Source organism: Vicugna pacos, chromosome 3, assembly GCF_048564905.1.
Source record: "Vicugna pacos chromosome 3, VicPac4, whole genome shotgun sequence".
Lineage (NCBI taxonomy): Eukaryota > Metazoa > Chordata > Mammalia > Artiodactyla > Camelidae > Vicugna > Vicugna pacos.
In genome coordinates, this window is record NC_132989.1 from 24,072,829 (window position 1) to 24,090,691 (window position 17,863).

General features: G+C 46.7%; 2 protein-coding genes across 3 annotated transcripts in view; both read right to left on the reverse strand.

Annotated features, from left to right (window-relative positions):
- Positions 1-6,172, reverse strand: REEP2 (receptor accessory protein 2). 2 transcript variants are annotated; one of them, XM_006204586.2, is made up of 8 exons: positions 5,989-6,172; positions 4,097-4,169; positions 3,732-3,808; positions 2,420-2,540; positions 2,086-2,199; positions 1,588-1,735; positions 1,357-1,487; positions 1-1,271 (listed from the first exon to the last, which is right to left on the reverse strand). In XM_006204586.2, exons 1-8 carry the CDS (start codon positions 6,018-6,020, stop codon positions 1,203-1,205), a joined length of 765 nt encoding a protein of 254 aa, XP_006204648.1. In that variant the 5' UTR covers positions 6,021-6,172; the 3' UTR covers positions 1-1,202. The 2 variants fall into 2 exon arrangements, with proteins under 2 accessions (XP_006204648.1, XP_006204649.1); XM_006204587.3 differs by having other exon boundaries at positions 1,588-1,729; positions 5,989-6,166.
- Positions 6,173-8,032: 1,860 nt separating this feature from the next.
- KDM3B (lysine demethylase 3B) overlaps positions 8,033-17,863 on the reverse strand; it is a 59,488-nt gene continuing 49,657 nt past the window's right edge. Inside the window, exons 16-24 of the mRNA XM_072956901.1 lie at positions 16,532-16,798; positions 15,571-15,742; positions 15,083-15,173; positions 14,820-14,950; positions 14,029-14,148; positions 12,880-13,019; positions 12,422-12,598; positions 11,797-11,931; positions 8,033-9,460 (exon numbers count right to left, since the gene is read on the reverse strand). Coding sequence (XP_072813002.1) covers positions 9,380-9,460; positions 11,797-11,931; positions 12,422-12,598; positions 12,880-13,019; positions 14,029-14,148; positions 14,820-14,950; positions 15,083-15,173; positions 15,571-15,742; positions 16,532-16,798 — 1,314 coding nt within the window. The 3' untranslated portion in view covers positions 8,033-9,379. The remainder of the gene's footprint in view (positions 9,461-11,796; positions 11,932-12,421; positions 12,599-12,879; positions 13,020-14,028; positions 14,149-14,819; positions 14,951-15,082; positions 15,174-15,570; positions 15,743-16,531; positions 16,799-17,863) is intronic.

Here is a 17,863-nt window from a genome sequence, read left to right on the forward strand (position 1 = left end):
TGAGGTGCCAGAATTTGGTTTATTGGCTCTTCCAGTACCAAAGGTCTTTTGGTCACCCTCTTTCCATGGAATTGGGAGACCCCTGGCTCCTAAGTTTTTTTCTTCTTCACACATTCCTCCTAGTCTGACTTCTGAAGCCACAGCAGAAGCTGGGGCAGAGTGTGGGATAAAGGCTGGGTTCTGACAGGGGTCTGCTTACGTGGGGCCTAGTCTGCTTGGCACAGGAAGAGGACCCTAGGGGACAAGGAGGATGGGCCCCCAGGTTGAGAGGGAAAGGAACGGCTCAGTGGGGGCCTCTACAGAGGGCCCTGAGGGGTGAAGGAGCCCAGCCCAGGGGCAGGACAGGAATGCAAGGAGGAGAGAAGAGAGGATGGAGGACAGAGGAAGAGGTGAGAGGCCCCTCAAAGCCCTATTCTCTTGTGGGCTGGGATCCTCTGAGGCTCAGAGGGAGGGAGGGCTGAAAGGGGGAAAGGGCCAGCTGGCTGTGGGGCTGAAGGTGGGGGGAGATCAGTGCTGGAGGGAAAGGCCTTTACTCAAAATCTCCCAGCCCTAGACTGAGAAACACACACACACATAAACACACACACACGCACACACGCACTCACACACTCCTGGAACCCCACCTCTTTTCAGTGGGCACATGCAGCACACAGCCCAACTCAACGCCCCCAGCTGCAGCTCTGGCCTGGCTCACCTAGTCATTGAAGCACACACTAAGCCCTGTCCTCCATTCACAGCTTCAGCCGGAGCCCCTGCCCAGGTTCCCTGAGGCCTTCCCCACTCCCTCCCTCTTTCCGGTGCCTTCAGGCCTGTCTCTGGTCAATCTGGGCTGTGACTGGCCCCTGGACCTGGACTCAGGGAGAGCAGTGGGGGCCACATTAGGACTTCAGGGAGTTCAGGGAGGGGGATGGCCATGGTCTTCAGCAAGGCACTGGGTGGGCGGGGGCAGGGCTGGAGCGGGGAGAGTAGCGTTCAGGCTCTGAGGAGCCTGCATCTCCTTGGCTGGCCCAGTCCTCAGCTCCTGGTCCAGCCTCTACCCTCAACCCCCACAGCAGGGCCTCCCTCCTCTTTTCCAAGCCCTTCCAGAGGAGTGGCCACTGGGCAGGCACCAGAAACAGCCATCTGAGAGGTCCTGGGGCCTGAGGCGCGAGGGCTACTGGCACAGTGTGGAGCCGGGGCTCTGCAGCCTGGGGGCTGGGACCTCAAGCTGAGTCGCCCCCTGCAGAGGTCTTCTTCTTGGGCCGGGTCTTCAGCGTCTTGGAGGCCAGTGGCTGTGGGAAGGACAGAGGAAGACAGAGGGCTCAGCCTGGAGCCACAGTCCCTCCCCATTTCCCCATGCTCTGGCATGGCTCTCACCTCAGCTTTGGGCACTTTTTTGATGGATTTGACCCTCTTGGTGGCTTTGTCTCCTGTATCATCCTCAGAGATCTCTGTCCGGGGGTCTCCCTGGTTTGTGCCTGACCTTAAACTCAGGGCAGGGTCATCTCCTGGTTGGGGGAAGAAAGGAGAACAGGGGTGTCTGGGTGTCTTTCTCACCTGGCCTCCTTGCCCTCATGCCCTTCTGCCCATCCCTGGGCCCATCTGTACCTAAGTCCTCAATGGTGTCCAGAAGGCTGCCGGGGCTGGGTCTGAGGCGGCCGTCAGGACCCTGCAGGGGCAGGGCATCTTCATCCCGGATCAGGGTCAGGTCCTGCATGCTGAAGCTTCGGAGCTTCTCTGACAGCACCCCCTGGCCCTAGGGTCACCACCACGCACCGGGAGAACCGGAGAAAGGGGCGGGGTGGAGATAGAGGTCACCGTGGGGCACTAGGCAGCCACTGGGCTCAGTGCTCTCCCTGCAGTGTCCTCACCCTGTCCTATGGGGTGACAGCCTGGGGCCATGCTTTCCCTTTGGACAGATGAGGAAACTGGCTCAGGGTGTAAGTCACTTAGTGGAGGGTGTTAGAGGCAAGACTGGAAGGAACCCCGAGCTCCACAAGCCCCCAAACTTCACAGACCCAAGGACAGGGTGGATGCTATGGGGCCTGGCCAGGGGGACAAGATGAGCCAGGTGGGGCCCTGGGAGCTGAGTCTGTACCATCTCACCTTGGCAGCAGCCGTAACCGCGGCATTGGCAGCCAGGTTCAGACCCCTCTTGCCCACCCTCATCATGGTCTCATAGCTCTTGTCGCGGGCCTGTGTGATGTACTCATCGATTTCCTGAGGGGTTGGAGGGGAAGGAGGAAGAGGTGAGGGGTAGGCCCTGCTGGCCAGGCCCTGCCCTGCTCTGGTTCATGCCTGGACAAAGGCACTGCCTGCCCCAGGATGCCAGAGATCTGCTGGGTCACCCACAGGGCGAGCCATGAATGCACATGGCTGCAGGCATTGGGCTGCCTTGACCTGGGGCAGGTGGGAGGCGAACTTCCTTGTCCCAACAAACCTTCTCCTTGTTGGACAGTGTTGGGTGCACGAACTTGCGGTAGAGCACACTGGAGCCCTTGGTATAAGGGGACAGCAGCCATATCACAAAGGCGATCTTGAGCTCAAAGTAGAAGGGGAACCTGTTGGGGGAAGAGAGGCAAGCGGCGGAGCTCGGGGCAGGGAGACAGGAGGTGTGCTGACCCTCTGACCTTGGCTGGCCCCCCACACATGAGAGGTCCCCATGTGGCTCAGGAGACTAGTCAAGGGGAGACTCAGCTGAGACTCCAAGTGGGAAGGTGAGAGGCAGCCCCGGCAGGAACTCCCCGCAGCAGCGGCTCTCCTCACCCTCCTCTCTCTCCGAGTCCCAGCCCTCTCACACTGACAGAAGACCCCTACTCCTCTGTCCTGGGGTCAACACCAAGGTGAGCTCCCTAAACTTCTAGGTCCACTCTTGGGTCCTTACCCTCTTCCCTTGCACCCATGGAGAAGAGGTGGGCTTCTCTAGTTGTGCTCTGATCCACCCCTTGCTGCCATGACATGCCCCTTACTTTTAAGGACCATTCTTCACTCCCCATGGCTTCTTCTCAGGCCACAGACTCCTTTTGGCCTCCTCCATCCTCATGAAGCCTTCATCAAAGCTCCCTCCTTTGCTTGTGTCAAAAGGCATCTACACTCACTAGTCTCAATTTTTAACCCATTCCTCTTTCTTAAGCTGACCCCACTCAACTTCCTTAGCTAAAACTATTTTTCTCAATGGCCATAGGCCCTTGTCATCTATAAAGGCAAGGATCTTTTGTCCTCTACCTCTCTGTAAAACTCTCTTCTGACCTCCAATGTACTGTGTTGTGTTAGTCCTCTCTTCCCAGAGGCATTTGCTCACTCAAACGTTTTGAGTGCCTGCTGTGAATATGTAGATGACTAGGACATTCTGTGTCCTGTGCATATACATAGTCTAGTAGTGCCTGGAAAATGCCTTTGCAATGTAAGCATCCAATGTTTGTAAGATTGACTCGTATGTCTATTTTAAAAATAGGGAAACTGAGGCCTAGAGAACTATGACCTGCCCAAGGTCATAGTAAGTCTGGCAGCAGTTTTCCTGAATTCTATTTTGGTGCCTTGACCGCCACAAGAAAGAAATGTGAGGGTTATGCCTGTTTTTATTCTGCTGATTAAGCCAGGCCTGGATGGGAGGTGGAGGAAGGGGACATCTAGAACCCCGTGTAACTGTTGGGGGATTCCACCCTGGATCTCAGTCTTCTGTTTTGCTGGCTGTGCAGAAAAAGTCAGAGGCTCTGGCCCCTGAGATGCAGGGAGAGGATGCTGGACCTCACCAGGAGAGCACAATATCTGTGAGTGTCTCGGCCGTGGTGAAGAAGGCAAAGACGATCCAGTACATCATCCATTTCACCTGAAGGTACAGAAGGTGGTGTTGGCTGGGGCCTCTGTGGAACACCCAGGACCCCACCTCTGCCTGCCAAACATGCTGGAGGTGCCGCAGGGGACACTCAGGACCTCAGCTTTGCCTGCACATCACACCAGGGCTGGGGAAAAGGAACACACAGGAACCTCCCTTGAACCAGGTCTCATTAGTGCTGACAGTCTTAGTACAGAGTCACCCCCATCTTTCATGTGACCCACTGTCCTCCCCAATCTCTACCGTGTGGGTTGGGTGGGAGATGGAGAGTCATACACTCACATATTCCTTCACGTTTTTTGTCTTCACCGCCTTGTAGGAAGAGTAGGCTGGGTACAGGGTGCCAAAGATGAGCCTAGGAAGGCAGGCATGGTTACTGGGCCCCTCGGCCAAGAGCAGTGGCCTCTCCCTCCCAGCTCGTCATTAGTCCCTGAGTAGGTAAGGGGAGAATGGACAGAACTCCAGAGTGCCATATCAGCTGGACTGATGAACTCAGGTGAAAGCAGTCAAGCCTGAGGTGATACACATGCATGGAGACCCCAACCAGCTATGGTGATGCCCTATACCCCTTTATTGTTCAGTTTTCCTCCAGCCCCTGAGGTATAGAAAGACCCAGAGGCCAGAGGGTCCAATGTGGCCTCTTTAGCCCTGATCCTTAGTTACGCATAAACACATCATGGGAAATGGGGGGGGGGTTCCTGATCACTGCATGGTGGGGTGTCTTCCTTCTCCAGACATCATGCCCATTTGTACCGATCTGCCCTTACCCTCTACCTCCCTGTCTCAGAGCCAAGCTGGGTAGGGCCAGGTCTGCAAGCGAAGCTGACACTGCCTAACAGGGCACTCTGCCTGGCAGTCAGAGGTACCATTGTAGCCCTGGGGACCTGGGGAGCAGAGGGCACAGGGGCAGGAGGCCCTGAGAGGGGCAAAGAGGTTCATTCCCCCATGTAAACACTCTTGGGACCAGGCTCAGGGGAGTGCCTTGGGCTTGAGGCCCTGGCTCAAGCCTGGAGTCTGGTGGTGGTCCTACTAGAGACCACAAGTGGGACACGAGGGAACGAGAGGACCGATGCCCCTCAGGAGCTCATCCAGACTACAGAGAAGCAGCCACTCTGAAGGCCACATGGAGGATTCCCTCTGGGGTAGAATGGTGGAGAGGCAGGAGGGAGACTCCTGTGGGTCTAGAGGAAGCCAGAACATAAGCACATGACAGCATTGAATGGGGAGATGACAGCAGGGAGGGGATTCTTTGGTGTCAGTTCCCTAGAGTGGAGGCTGAGGGGCAGAGGTTGGCTAGGGCCCATGTGGAGCCCCTGCCAGGCCCAGCCCCTTGACAATGTGTGGGTACTGCCTGTTGTCACATGGATTTGCCTCACTGAGGCAGGATACTTCTGGAACGGCCTGTGGAAACGGGGTGGAGGGTGGAATACTCAAGGACAAAGTCTGGGGTTGTGGGAGCAGGGTTTCCTCCTGGAGCCTGGGGAAGGTGGGAGGGACATAGCTAGTGGCCTGGAATGAAGGCCACCTAACACCCTCCCCTCTACAGATTTCACAGCTCCAGTCAGAGCACACACACCCCCTCCCAGTTACCTCCCACACTTCGTCCTCTAGGCATCTCAGCTGCAGATACCCTGTTTTCCTTGGGAGGCCTTCAGAGCATGTGCCCTTATCCCCAGTCTCCTGACAGTGGAAGACAGAGGGGAAATCCACCCCTCTGGGGAGGCCAAGGCTGCCATGGCCCGAAGCTATGGAATGAAGAGGCCCTGCCTTGCTCACGGGCTCTTCCATTAGACCTCTCCCTCAGGGAGATGAGGGCCCAGGTCTAAGGAGCTCCTCCAGCACTGATCTGCTACGTGGGGGAAGGGACGTGCACCTCCCCTCATAAACCAAGCCATGCTGCCCAGTCCCTGGGATGAGGGAGGGAGAAGGAGCAGAGAATTAAAAATAAAAGGGGTGGGAAGCCAGGCCTGCCATGCTTCTCTAATATTCCCCTCTCCAGTCCTGGGTTCCACATCTCCATGGCTCTGGGGACCCCAAAGAGGGACCTTGTGGTTTAGGTGACTCTGCTGTATGAGGCCACAGAATGGTCCATCTGGGTTTCAATACTTCTCACCCTTCATTCCTAACCCCCATCCCCCTCCCAACCGGCCGCACCCCACCGTCGCCACACTCACACCACCAGGCGAGAGATGATCCAGGACACCATGGCGGGGCCAGGCGGGGCGCGGGGCGGGGACCCGGCCCAGGGCCGAAGATGCAGCTGCTGGAGGTTGAGCGGCGGCGGCAGCAGGAGCCGCAGTAGCAGCAGCACCCGCAGCAGCAGCCGCCGCGGGGGCCGCGGAGCGCCGAGCCGCCGCCGTTAAAGGGGAGGTTCTTGCCGCAGCGGCGGGCCGTGGGCGGCGGCGGCTCTTAAAGGGGAGGCCGCGGCGGCGGCGGCGGTGCGCCCCCCTGCACCTGCTGTCGGGGCATGCGCCTTTGACCCTCAGTACCCTACCTTCCTCTAATCGCTTGTTCACCTTTCTTGGGTTTGAAACCTTGGGCTGAGGTCCTCAGGAGCCCTACATGGTTTCATCCTGACACCCCAGCCCACATCCTAGCCCTCCTCCTACTTTGCCCACATCAGGCTGAAAGACTTAAACATCCAACGAGGAATAATAGCTAGGTCATATTGAGTACTTACTGCATGCCAGGCCCTCTGCTAAGAGCTTCACATGCGTTCACTCACCAATCTATAAGGCAGGGGTTATAATTATCCTCATTTTGAAGATAAGAAAATGGGAAGCTTAGAGAGGTTCAATAATTTGCCAAGGTCCACGAAACCACTAAGTCATGCTGCTAAGATATAAACTCAGGAAGTCTTACTTTAAACAGGGCTACGTCCACCAACTGCTAACTAGCAAACCCTCCTCCTTCATCGCAGGATGCCAAGACACCCACCTAGGAACTCCTGAAGCCAAAGGGTACAGGGGCATCTGCCATGCCACCCCATCTCAGCCGTCACTAATCACTCCAGTTGGAAGAGGACCACACCCAATCTAATCTGCATTTTCAGATTGTCAGTTCCTAAGCTTTGTAGGGGAACAGCACTCTCAAGGTAGGTACCCTGTGGCAGGGGAATCATCCTCTTCCTAAGGAGGGGCTGCCTCGGGTCTAGGTAGGAGATGGATCCAGAGGCTCCAGTTTCACCCCCGTCAGCAAGCACTGGCGGCAGTGAATGCCCTAATTCTGAAGACATTTATATCCAGAATGTAGGCTAGCCTGCCTCCTGATTTTCACTGAAGCAACAAAACTCCAGCAATCTCTGCAACCCCCCTCCCCCATCGCTTTCCTTTCCTGTCCCATTTCAAAGCTTCTGCATTCTTTATGTGGAGGTGTAATCCTCTGGTGATCACAGCATCCACCCGTGCCCATCCAGGCTGAAAGGACATGTTCAGAACTCTGTATTTCAGTTATGGTCCTATTCAAACTCAGTATCCTTGAACCACACAATGGTCTATTTCCATCCTGAAAATTGTATTTCCAAGCTCAAACACTTTGGAAGATGTTTTCCCAATAGGATTCAGGGAAGCAGCCTCTGATGACCCCTCTTGCTATTCTTTCTTTCTTTCTTTTTTAACATTTTTTATTGATTTATAATCATTTTACAATGTTGTGTCAAACTATTCTTTACAACTTCCTCTTCAAAAGGCCTTTCTTCTAATTGGAACATAGCCTGTCCTTGCCCCTCAGGCCACTTTTAATCGCTTCTTGATAAACAAGAATAAATCTCATCTGGGTCTTCTTCCACTAACTCGGAGGCAGATCTACAGCTACATTTTTTCATATGTAGCCAGGCCTCCTATTTTGAGGAACCTCACCAATGACTGCCCAAAACCTTGCTCAGGCCATTCCCCAAGGCTTTTTCCCCTCTGACGGCTCCAGGAAGGTAGGTACCCACCCACTTTCCTATCTATAGTGCATAAACTATAGAAAGCCCATCTTTGCTCCTACCCTCTGATACATGTAGTACCTTCCCCTCACCCCCAAGGCCTCAAACCACAATGACTTGGCACTTCCTTCTCCCATATGGGCACAAATTCAGGAAGCAAAGAATAAAAATTGGATGCAGCAATGTAACGATGATATGAAAATGAACCATTCTCCACCCTCAACCCCGCCTTAAACCTGGCCCTGCTTTTTAGAATGGCTGGCATAAGGAAGAATTTACTCCACTCCAAACAGATTTGTTAGATTTTTAATAAGAACATGGAAATCCCAATCAGCCCTTCAACAAAATTAAAATACAGAAAGTGAAATTAAAAGTATTCTACAGTAAATGACTTTTATTAAAAAAAAAAAAAAGTAACTGTGAACATATAAACAAGCCTGCAGGGCACTACAGTACAGCCAGGAAGAAGATAGATACATTTTCCAATGTACCCATGGGCCAATGAATCCCATCATTTTCAAATAAATTCTTAATAAAACTCCACTGAGTTGGAAAGTTTTGCTGAAAATATTTCTAGACCAAAACCTCCCCAAAACAAAAAGCCTCATGTAGGAAAGAAAACTTTCCTTTGCGTTTGGAACTGTAAGAGGAGTCCCAAGGGAACGCTGGTAGTAGGTGAAAATGGTTCCTGGAGTCACCAGTGTGTGTATGCATGGAACACACCACAGCTCAGACATGACAAAGTTCTCAAGACAGCTGTTCCCTCAAGATAGGACTGAGATGGGAGGGGGAGAAATTAAAAGAATCCTAAAAAGCCAATCCTTTTAAATTCTGCTTTGGCTGATTTTTGTGCTATAATGGGCAGTTGATTTCTAAAAATCTTATTTCTTCAAAGAGTTTTATCGAAAGGAAGACTAAATGTAATGTGCCTCTCCTCATAATCCAGGAAAACAACTGTGGTATTTCAAAAATTCTAAAAATATCTACTTTCATGAAATAGTAACTATTTCACTACAAACCTATTTTTCACTAAATACACACGTTTCCTAATCCTGGAGCCTCCTGGGAAAAGCAGTGGATTCTCCCTGGGTCCCGCAAGACTCCAGTGCTCATGGGAGAGACGGTTGGGAATGGCTTCACCCTGCTCCCGGGATGGGCTGTGTCAGAGGTCGTGTGCAGAGACACTGTCAGGCTTCCACTAGGCATGTTTAAGCAATTAGCCTCCACTTGTACCAGTTATGTGATTCCCCCTACCTCCAAACACATTCCCACCTAACTAGGCACGAGAGAAAACAAAAAGAAAGGTGTGCCCACATTCCTGGTTTCCATGAATCTCAAATCACGAGAACGTGCAGGAAAGCCCAGCGATGTTCAGGCAATTCAGAGTCCCAAAAGGCCACAGGATGGGGATGTGGCACCCTCGGCTTGGAGTCTGAAACTGTGTGTGAACAGTGCAACTTTCCTGTGTCAACCTTCAGTGTTGAGGCAGCATAGAAAAGAGTGACTGGAGAGTTTGTAATACTGACCACACTGGCTCCAAGTGAAGGACCTCTGCTCCAGCAGAGAACCCTGCCGTTCTCTGTATGTGTTGTGAGTAAAAGACCTGCTTCACAGGGGAGTTTGGAATTTCTCCACACCTAAGACCTTGCCAGTTTGGATTCATGAGCCTTGAGGGTGCCAACAGCATCTTTCACTGCATGATAAATGATGTTCTTCACCTGGAGAGAGCAATCAGCACAGTCAGTTCATGGCAGCCACATACTGTGTTCTGCAATTGAAAATTATGTTCTACACTGACTAAAAACCTACTGATTAGTGAGGAAAGCCCTCAACCAGGACTGTGTGCTTCCCAAATCAATCCCAAAGATGGTTTACAAAGTCACACAGGATATGTAGTCTATATTTTAAAATGGATGATGAAATCATTTGAAAGGCTATATAATCACCATCCTCTGTGTGCTTACTATGTGCTGTGCACTATTGCTAAGCTCTTTATGTGGATCTTTTTTTTAAAGCTTGGGAACATGATTATATTAAAATATTTTTTTTCATTTTTAAAAAATTGAAGTATAGTCATTTTACAATGTTGTGTCAACTTCTGGTGTACAGCATAACAGTTCAGTCATACATATTACATACATATATTTGTTTTCATATTCTTTTTCATTATAGGTTACTACAAGATACTGAATATAGTTCCCTGTGCTATATAGTATAAACTTATTGTTTATTTTATATATAGTAGTTAGTATCTGTAAATCTCAAATCCAAATTTACCCCTTCCCACCCCAGTATCCATAAGTTTGTTTTCTATGTCTGTGAGTCTGTTTCTGTTTTGTAAATGAGTTCACTTGTCTTTTTCTTAGATTCCACACATAAATGATACCATATGGTAATTTTCTTTCTCTTTCTGGCTTATTTCACTTAGAATTGCAATCTCCAGGTCCATCCATGTTGCTGCAAATGGCATTATTTTATTTGGACTTTCATTCAATCCTTATGAGGAAGAAGATTCTATTATTATTCCCATTTTACAGATGAGAGGTGAGGTTCCATGGTTAAGAACCTTGCCTAAGGTCCTATAGCTAATAAGAATGCACTAAAACAACAGTGGCTGGGTCGGATTTATTGGGTATTTTTCTCTTTTGTGTTTATTTGTATTTTCTAATTTGTCTAAAAGAAACAAATATAGTGTGTGAAGTAGGAAGACACAATAAAGTTATTAAAATAAAGTGAAAACACTAAAAACAGTTTTAAACCAAGATGGTGATTATTTCTGAGGAGGTGGGATGGGAAGGTACATGCAGGCTTCAATCATATAGCTGCTGTACACATATATGTTGTATAGGCAGTATGTACATGCTGTTTTACTTCTTAAGCACACAAGCCCCTTTATACTATTCTCTATTACACTTTTCGTATTAATTCAACAAATACTTACTGAGTATCTACTATGTGTCAGATACTGTGCTAGGGAAAGGCAGTGAATAAAACAATAAAATCCCTGACTTCATGGAGCTTAAACAGTTTATATTCTAGTAGGGATGGAAACAGATGAAATACATGGTATGTTAGATGGTAAAAAATACTATAAAAAAAAAAAAGCAGTGACAGAGGATTGGGAGGTGACAGGTTACAAGTAGAGACCTAATGCAGGTGGGATCTGAAATATGTATGCCTGAATAGTTGCACTAGGACTAAATATCAATGTTATCTATTTATCAGTGTGACTGTACTTTGTATAAAAACTTTATGGTTGAAATGTTCCATAATTTTGAAAAAGGACAGCAAAACAGATCAGATTCAGGGTTACAGTTGATTAAAATCTACCAGCAACCAAGAAAAGTCTGCAATCTCATTGGTCACTGACCCAAGAAGACACACTTGAGCCTCAGGCTTGATGGAGAAAAACAGGCCACACGTGAGAGGCTGGGAGAGTGCCTATTCAGGTTGCTGAAGTTCTGCCTGGGGAATGTTGGTTACTTATTCTTTGTTCTTTTTATATTACTAAAGCATCCAAGGGTATAAACGATGAAATTCTGCCCTTAAAGTTCCAATCCATTTCTGAGCAGAGGAAAACCTAATCTGATTGTTTAGATCTACAAGGGGGAAATAACTGTTAGGGACATGGATTAAAGTCCTTAGCAGAGCTCTAAGGAATTGAGTCTACACAGAAATTTGCTCTGAGAAGCAGCTTCCAGGAAACAGGTTTAGAACACACTGCCACAGTGGTTTTCCCATCTGACTAGGGTAGTCAGTCTAGTCAGTTACTAATACTGAAACACTGTTTATCTTCCAGGAGCAGAGAAATAGAAGACTGTCACACTGTAAGTGATGAGGTTAAAAGATCAGTATTCTCTAAAAGCAAACCTGAAGAGTACTGATTAAATACTTCCCGGTGGGAGGACTCCATATCCCAGACATGGTTCCCTTAATTATTTCTCTACAGTTACACTGCCTAGATAGTATCTTTAGGAAACAGAAATGTGCTTCCTGTGTATGCAGCCTACGAGGAGATGGAAGACAGAGTGTGGGTGGAGAGGGAGTATTTTACCTGCAGTTTATCCTCATGGTTTGTATGAGTGTTAGAGAGATGCCTGAATTCCTGCGTCAGGCGGAAACAGTGCTTTACGTGTTCTGGAGATACAAAGTCTTCTGCTACTTTTATGCAACTGTATAGATTGTGCACCTGGGAGAGGAAAAGCAGAGGCAAACATCAGTCATTAGATATTCAATGACACACGGAAACTTCCATCATAAAAAAATTTTACAAATACTTCTAATATTTCACTTGTATAAAAACAAACGCAGAAAAACTGTAAGTATAAATTTATAAATGAAAATGTTAGTACTGGCACAGAAATGGATCTAGAAAAATACACACCAAACTGTTAACAGTAGGCTCCTTCTGGGGAAGGCAGGATGAAGGGACTGAAAAGGGATATGGCATAGGTAGCTGAGCTGAGACTTTCACCCTTTCTTTAATAGTCTCCCTTATTTATTTAAACATTTTTAAGTGATCATTTAAAATTACATGGGAGAAAATTAAAAAGCAAAAACTAAGTTGCAGTTTAAGAGCAGTCTAATTCAGCCATTTATAGCTATTGCCAAATTAGCAAGAAATCAGAAATAAGGAAGCCAATGGAATTGTGGAGCCCCTTCTGTAAGGTGGAACCCACCTGGTGTGGGGCTCCAGCAGGTATAAAGACGGCATCTCCCAGGAACTGAACAATGGCCCAGCCTTGCACACCATATTCCTCATAGAGCCGCTTACGCAGGGTCTGGTCCAGGTACCAACTTTGGTCATGAATTGGATCATGATCAGGGGGATTCTCTTGGCCTTGTTCTTCTCCAACCTGAAGTCATGACCAAAACCCAAAGATGTAAAAATCAATAAATACATAAAAATTATTAGTAGCATAAATCCAACTTGCTGTAGTAATGTCACTGGTGGGCCAAAGCTTTTACTTCATTCTATTCAGTATCCTCTAAAGTGCAGATTCAGCCCTTTGGGTCATTTTGACAAAGGGCACAGGTCTTCAGTGCCATGGGACTCCACAGGAGAAACCCCTGGGCAGGCTGTCTCAGCATCCCTAGACCCTTAATCTGTGAGCTGGGAGTTCACCCAGGAACATACCTTTCGGAGCAGCTCCCGGATCTTCTCTGCATCCTTGGCTGCATAGATGTGCCACAAAGCACCAGGTTTCTCCTTTCCATCGTGAATCCTCTGCTTTGTCACCTCGTCAGCATCTCCCTCATCAATTGTCTTGAGCACCTCTGAAAAAAGCAAAATGACACTTTCCAATGTAATCAGCCATTTCAGTACCTCTGAGTGAAGCAAAATGTCCAATTCAAACAAGTTTAGTCCCCACTATTCTCCAATGCTCTGGAATAATATAATGTAGAACCAAAGAATCAAAACTCACATTGCCCTAAACTTCCTATACATAAGAAGAGTGATTCTAATCTTCCTTACTTAACAGAGACTCAGCATTTTTTGGAGGTATAGTTTTCCTTTAAAACATATCTCCTGCTCAAACTGTGTAGCCATACCTTATGTTCAAACTGCAGGTTATGTCCTGCTGTAAGTAGACTAACTGTACACTTTCTCAAGACCTCTTCAAACTCTAGGATCCTATGGATTTAAGGCCATGAAGAGTAAAGCTTCTCTGGCAAGTTAAGAGGGTTGGTTTCTAATCTTTATCTGTCGTAACCCATTAAAGGACAGTACAAGAGAAGGATCTTCAAGTGTGTAGCATCAAAAGCAAATGAGTGGCAGGAAATATACCAAAGTAATGATACTGATAATCCCTGAACCCTGAGATTTTGAGTTATTTATCTTTAAAAATTTTGTTTTTTAAAACTTTCATAATTAACACACATTAATTTTACACTGAGACAGCAGACTGCAAATGCAGCAAAACATCACTTTAATGCTTCATTTTTCTGTGCAAGTGACCTGGCTTTTTCACCTGTCACCCCACAGTTGAACTGGCTGATGGAACAAGTAGGCTGGTTTGCCCTTTCTTTTTTATTCCCCTTTGTGACGGTACATACTCAGTGTTAAAAGGCAGCATTCCCAAAAAGAGAGTAACTCTGGTCAAAGATACAGAAGTACCACTCATCTCTGCTACAATCATCCCTTTGGGCACCTACGACACATCAGTCCTTTGAGAGATTTAAGAAAAAGCCATTGGTCCTGACTGAGGAGAAAGACACTCCACCCCCATTTTACTCCTGAGGCTAAATCTCAAGCTCCAGAAGTACTGGGTTCTAGATATCATACCTTCATCATGAGCACCCTCCCCAATGGGGATCCCAACATACACCATTACATTAACTGCATCAGACACATCTAAGTGAAGATTTGTTGTGCCAACTCTTCTATCTTCCGCTGTTATCAAGCCTGAAGGTAGAAAGGAAGACATGCAAGGTGAAAGGGCAACATTCTGAAAACTACATTATAGATCTTACAAGTGAAAACATACTCAAGGATGCTCTTAAATGGGTAACGCTGGGAAAATGAAGTATATGTGTTTATCAATAAACAATTGCCATCTCTTTTCTAGTGTTTTAAGACTGATTTCAAGCTTAATTGATACTGTCATTAGCTTTGGCCACTGAATCAATTCTATCCCCCCAAATGATCTCTCCTTCAAAAACAAAGCAGATACAGGCATTATAAATATTCAAATGAAGTGTGGCTTTCACAGTGATTTAGGATGATTTCGCAAAGAGGTAGTTGTATAGCACAGTACTCAGACTTTCATGCTTTTTTTTTCACTTTTATCTTATACAGTATCTTCAAAACTAAGAATTATCTCCTTGGATGGAATCTTTGAGAGGAAACTTTCTAACTACTGTATTTAACTTATGGACTGGGCCTATCTGGCTGTTATGGAAATCAATGACAAAAGCAAACATATTAAAAACTATTCTGGATATTGTTAGTTTCTCCAGCACCTGCCACTTCACCGTGTATCACCTCTACACATAACCCTGACTACCAATCTCCCTCTATGGGTGAAATAGAAACAACAGTGTCCAAAAAGGTCAATTATGGCCTCTCCCACATACCGTAGGCATTGTACATCTTGGGTCCCAGATCAGGCCTTACAAAGTAGCTGGGTAGCCTAGAGGCCAGATTGAGCCTGCCATCCCGTTTGGTATACTCTGGCAGGGGAAGGTTCTCCATTAGATCTTCAAACCTACAAAAGAGGATGAAAGATGACTTAGCTTGTTAGAGGGTAGGGGAAGAAAAGAGGCAGAGTTCACTTTTCTGTGATTACTTTGTAATGGCTTCAGCAAGGCACAGGTCTCTCAAGATGACCTTCACTAACCTTGTTGGCATCATGTCCCGAAAATCTTCCCCAGGAGGCCAGTCCTTGAGTTTGAGCACCATTGGCTGCCCATCTTCAGACCTCAATCGCTCTGGAAGACAGAAAGCACTCCTACTAACATCTGCTGGGTTGGCTGCTGTCTGAATCTCCAGTGACTAAAAGGTTTAGAGGACTAAGCTCTTACTTTCAGACTTGTAAACCCCCCTAATGGACTAGGTGGGCTTTGTTTTCCTCAGCCACTGCTTTAGTACATACCACATTTTTCCATCTCGAACTGAAAGTGCTCCACACATCTTGTGTGATCATGTGCTTAAGTCCAGGTGTGCTCTAGGAGCCATGTGATTGCCAAGTGACCGACCTGGCTAGCACCAGGATGGAACATTCCTCCCACCAAGAGGAGGTAACTTGTCATTTCTGGGGTAGGGCTGGGCATATAGATGCTTACTTTCTAGTATGCCATTACTAAACCAGATATCAAAGCTACTTACTGCAAATGATCTCAAAGCCATCCCAGAAATCCCGGACTTTCACATCAGAAATTATAGCACAGTTCCTGCAGTTCACCAAGTCCACATCCTGGTCTCCAAATTCCTGGCTAAAGGCTTCTGGCTTCCAGAGTTCAGACTTGAGCTTTTTATGCACCCCTGAAACCAGCACTGGCTGTGGAAACAAAAATATCTCTATCAAAGCCATTTAAGAAATACGTTTAGCTCAGGGCTAAGGGAGAGAATAGGAGGGTTTTCTGTGGACAGCCTCTTCTTCTCCATGACGATTTACTGTTCCCTCCCAGTTTCAGAATCTATGGATTTCAACATGTCAGCTACAGCAAATGGAAACTACTACTCCATTACTATACTTGATTCTCACTGCAGGGAGTCGGGGAGAACCCTCAAGAAATCACTTCTGTTGCTCTGGTATCTATCACTGTTTTGAGGTGAGAGGATGAAAAAGTGACAAATGCAACTCTGAGAATATGTCCTTGCACCTAGAATGAAAAATTGTCCAGACAATTCCATAATCTCCCCCTTCCTCAAGTATCTGCTAAAGTATAAAAACCAGGAAGTGCTATTACACTATCACACAGACTTGTGTGGCCTTATAACATTTACCTAGCAAAGTACCACCCACTTGCAGCCACCTTTGCCTCACTCCATATCACACTTTAGGATTTTCCTCTAAAGGTGTTATTAATGCCAGATCACAACCTCACAGGAATTTTAACTGCCCTTTTAAGAACACAGAGCCACACAGCTGAAAATAAAAGGATCCACTATGTATTTTTAGGAACCTTCTGATTTTTAAAAATCCAAGAAAACTCGAAGTAGGAATAAACTTACTATATGTCTAAATCTCCTTGGCAAAAAATCTCCCAGAGAGAATTGAAACTACCCCGGTAGCTATGGTGGGTAGGCACACAGGTGACTCTGCGAACTGCTTATTCTTGCTCACCTGGCCTTGCTTCCAACACTCCCGGAAGATCTTCCAATTGTTTTTGTTGCTGGGGTCATGGAGACACAGAAGTCTTCCATCACAGAGCCAGGAGTGAGAGGTGTGGGGGTCTAGCACATTTAACCCCATCACCATCTCCTTCACCTCCTTTTGGGTATCAGTCAAGTTACAGGCACGCTTTGCAGCATCTGAGGTTTTCTTATTTTCTACCACTGAGGCAATGATGTGATCAAGAAAGTTGGGTAGGCTGGCCTTGTTCTTCACTCCCTGCCAGACACAAATCCATAAGGTTAGTATGACTGAGACACCACAAAAAGCACATTCAAAAAATATCTCTCACGTTTGTATTCACAAGTTCTGATCTACCTGATTAAATTTCATAAAATTTACATAAAGGTCTTTTGTAGTTGAAGGGGAGAATCTATTAAAGTCTATATTTTATAATTCTCTATCCTTCATATTTTGCTTTATATTTATGAAAGAGAAGCACAGAAAGATTCCCTGTGCCACAAGAGATTTGAGACCTAAGAAATATCTTTGGTATTCAGCCCTGTTTTAAGCATATGCCTTCAGACTGCAGGGTTCACAAAATGCTGGAACTGAGTGGAAAAGAACATTTACTTTGAGGGTTATGAGTTTTTTCTGGCCAGCATGCCCATGGGATATAATACTTCAGTTAAGTAACTGACTTATCAAGGCAGTGATTTTTTTTTTAAACCAGGGTGTGGACCCCAATAGAGGTCTGTACCAGAGTATGCAAGAAAACTATATATTCTCAATGTAGTCACCAACTCCTCAGTTCTTCCCCTACCAAGAATCTCTCATCTTTTTCAGCTGGTGGGAAAGCTCAGGCCCAAAGATGAAGGTGACGTACCTAATGTCACAGAACTGAAGGAAGGGGAGGGCTTTTGTAAACTTAATAACCCAATGCCTGAAGTATCACTAATCATTATCTCTATAGAGTACATGTAATCATATAACATCCCAGGAAAATTAAAAAAGAAAAAGGATAACTGGGAGTTGGAACAAGTACAAATAAAACAGAGCTCAGAGTAATTTTTTTTAAACTTATTTATCTAAAAGAGAAACAAATAACCCACATTGTATAGGGCTCAACCACCCACAGTTCATCAAATTTCAGTTATCACTCATAAAATAGAATGAGAATGTTTATGTACTTGTTTGAAATCATCTCTGAGATATATTAACTGAAAACAGAAAAGCAATGTGTAAAAACATTTGTGTAAAAAAGGGGGAAAAAACTATATACATATGTTAATATCACTGAAAGGACACTCATGAAACAGTGGTCATCTACTGAAAGGAAGGCAA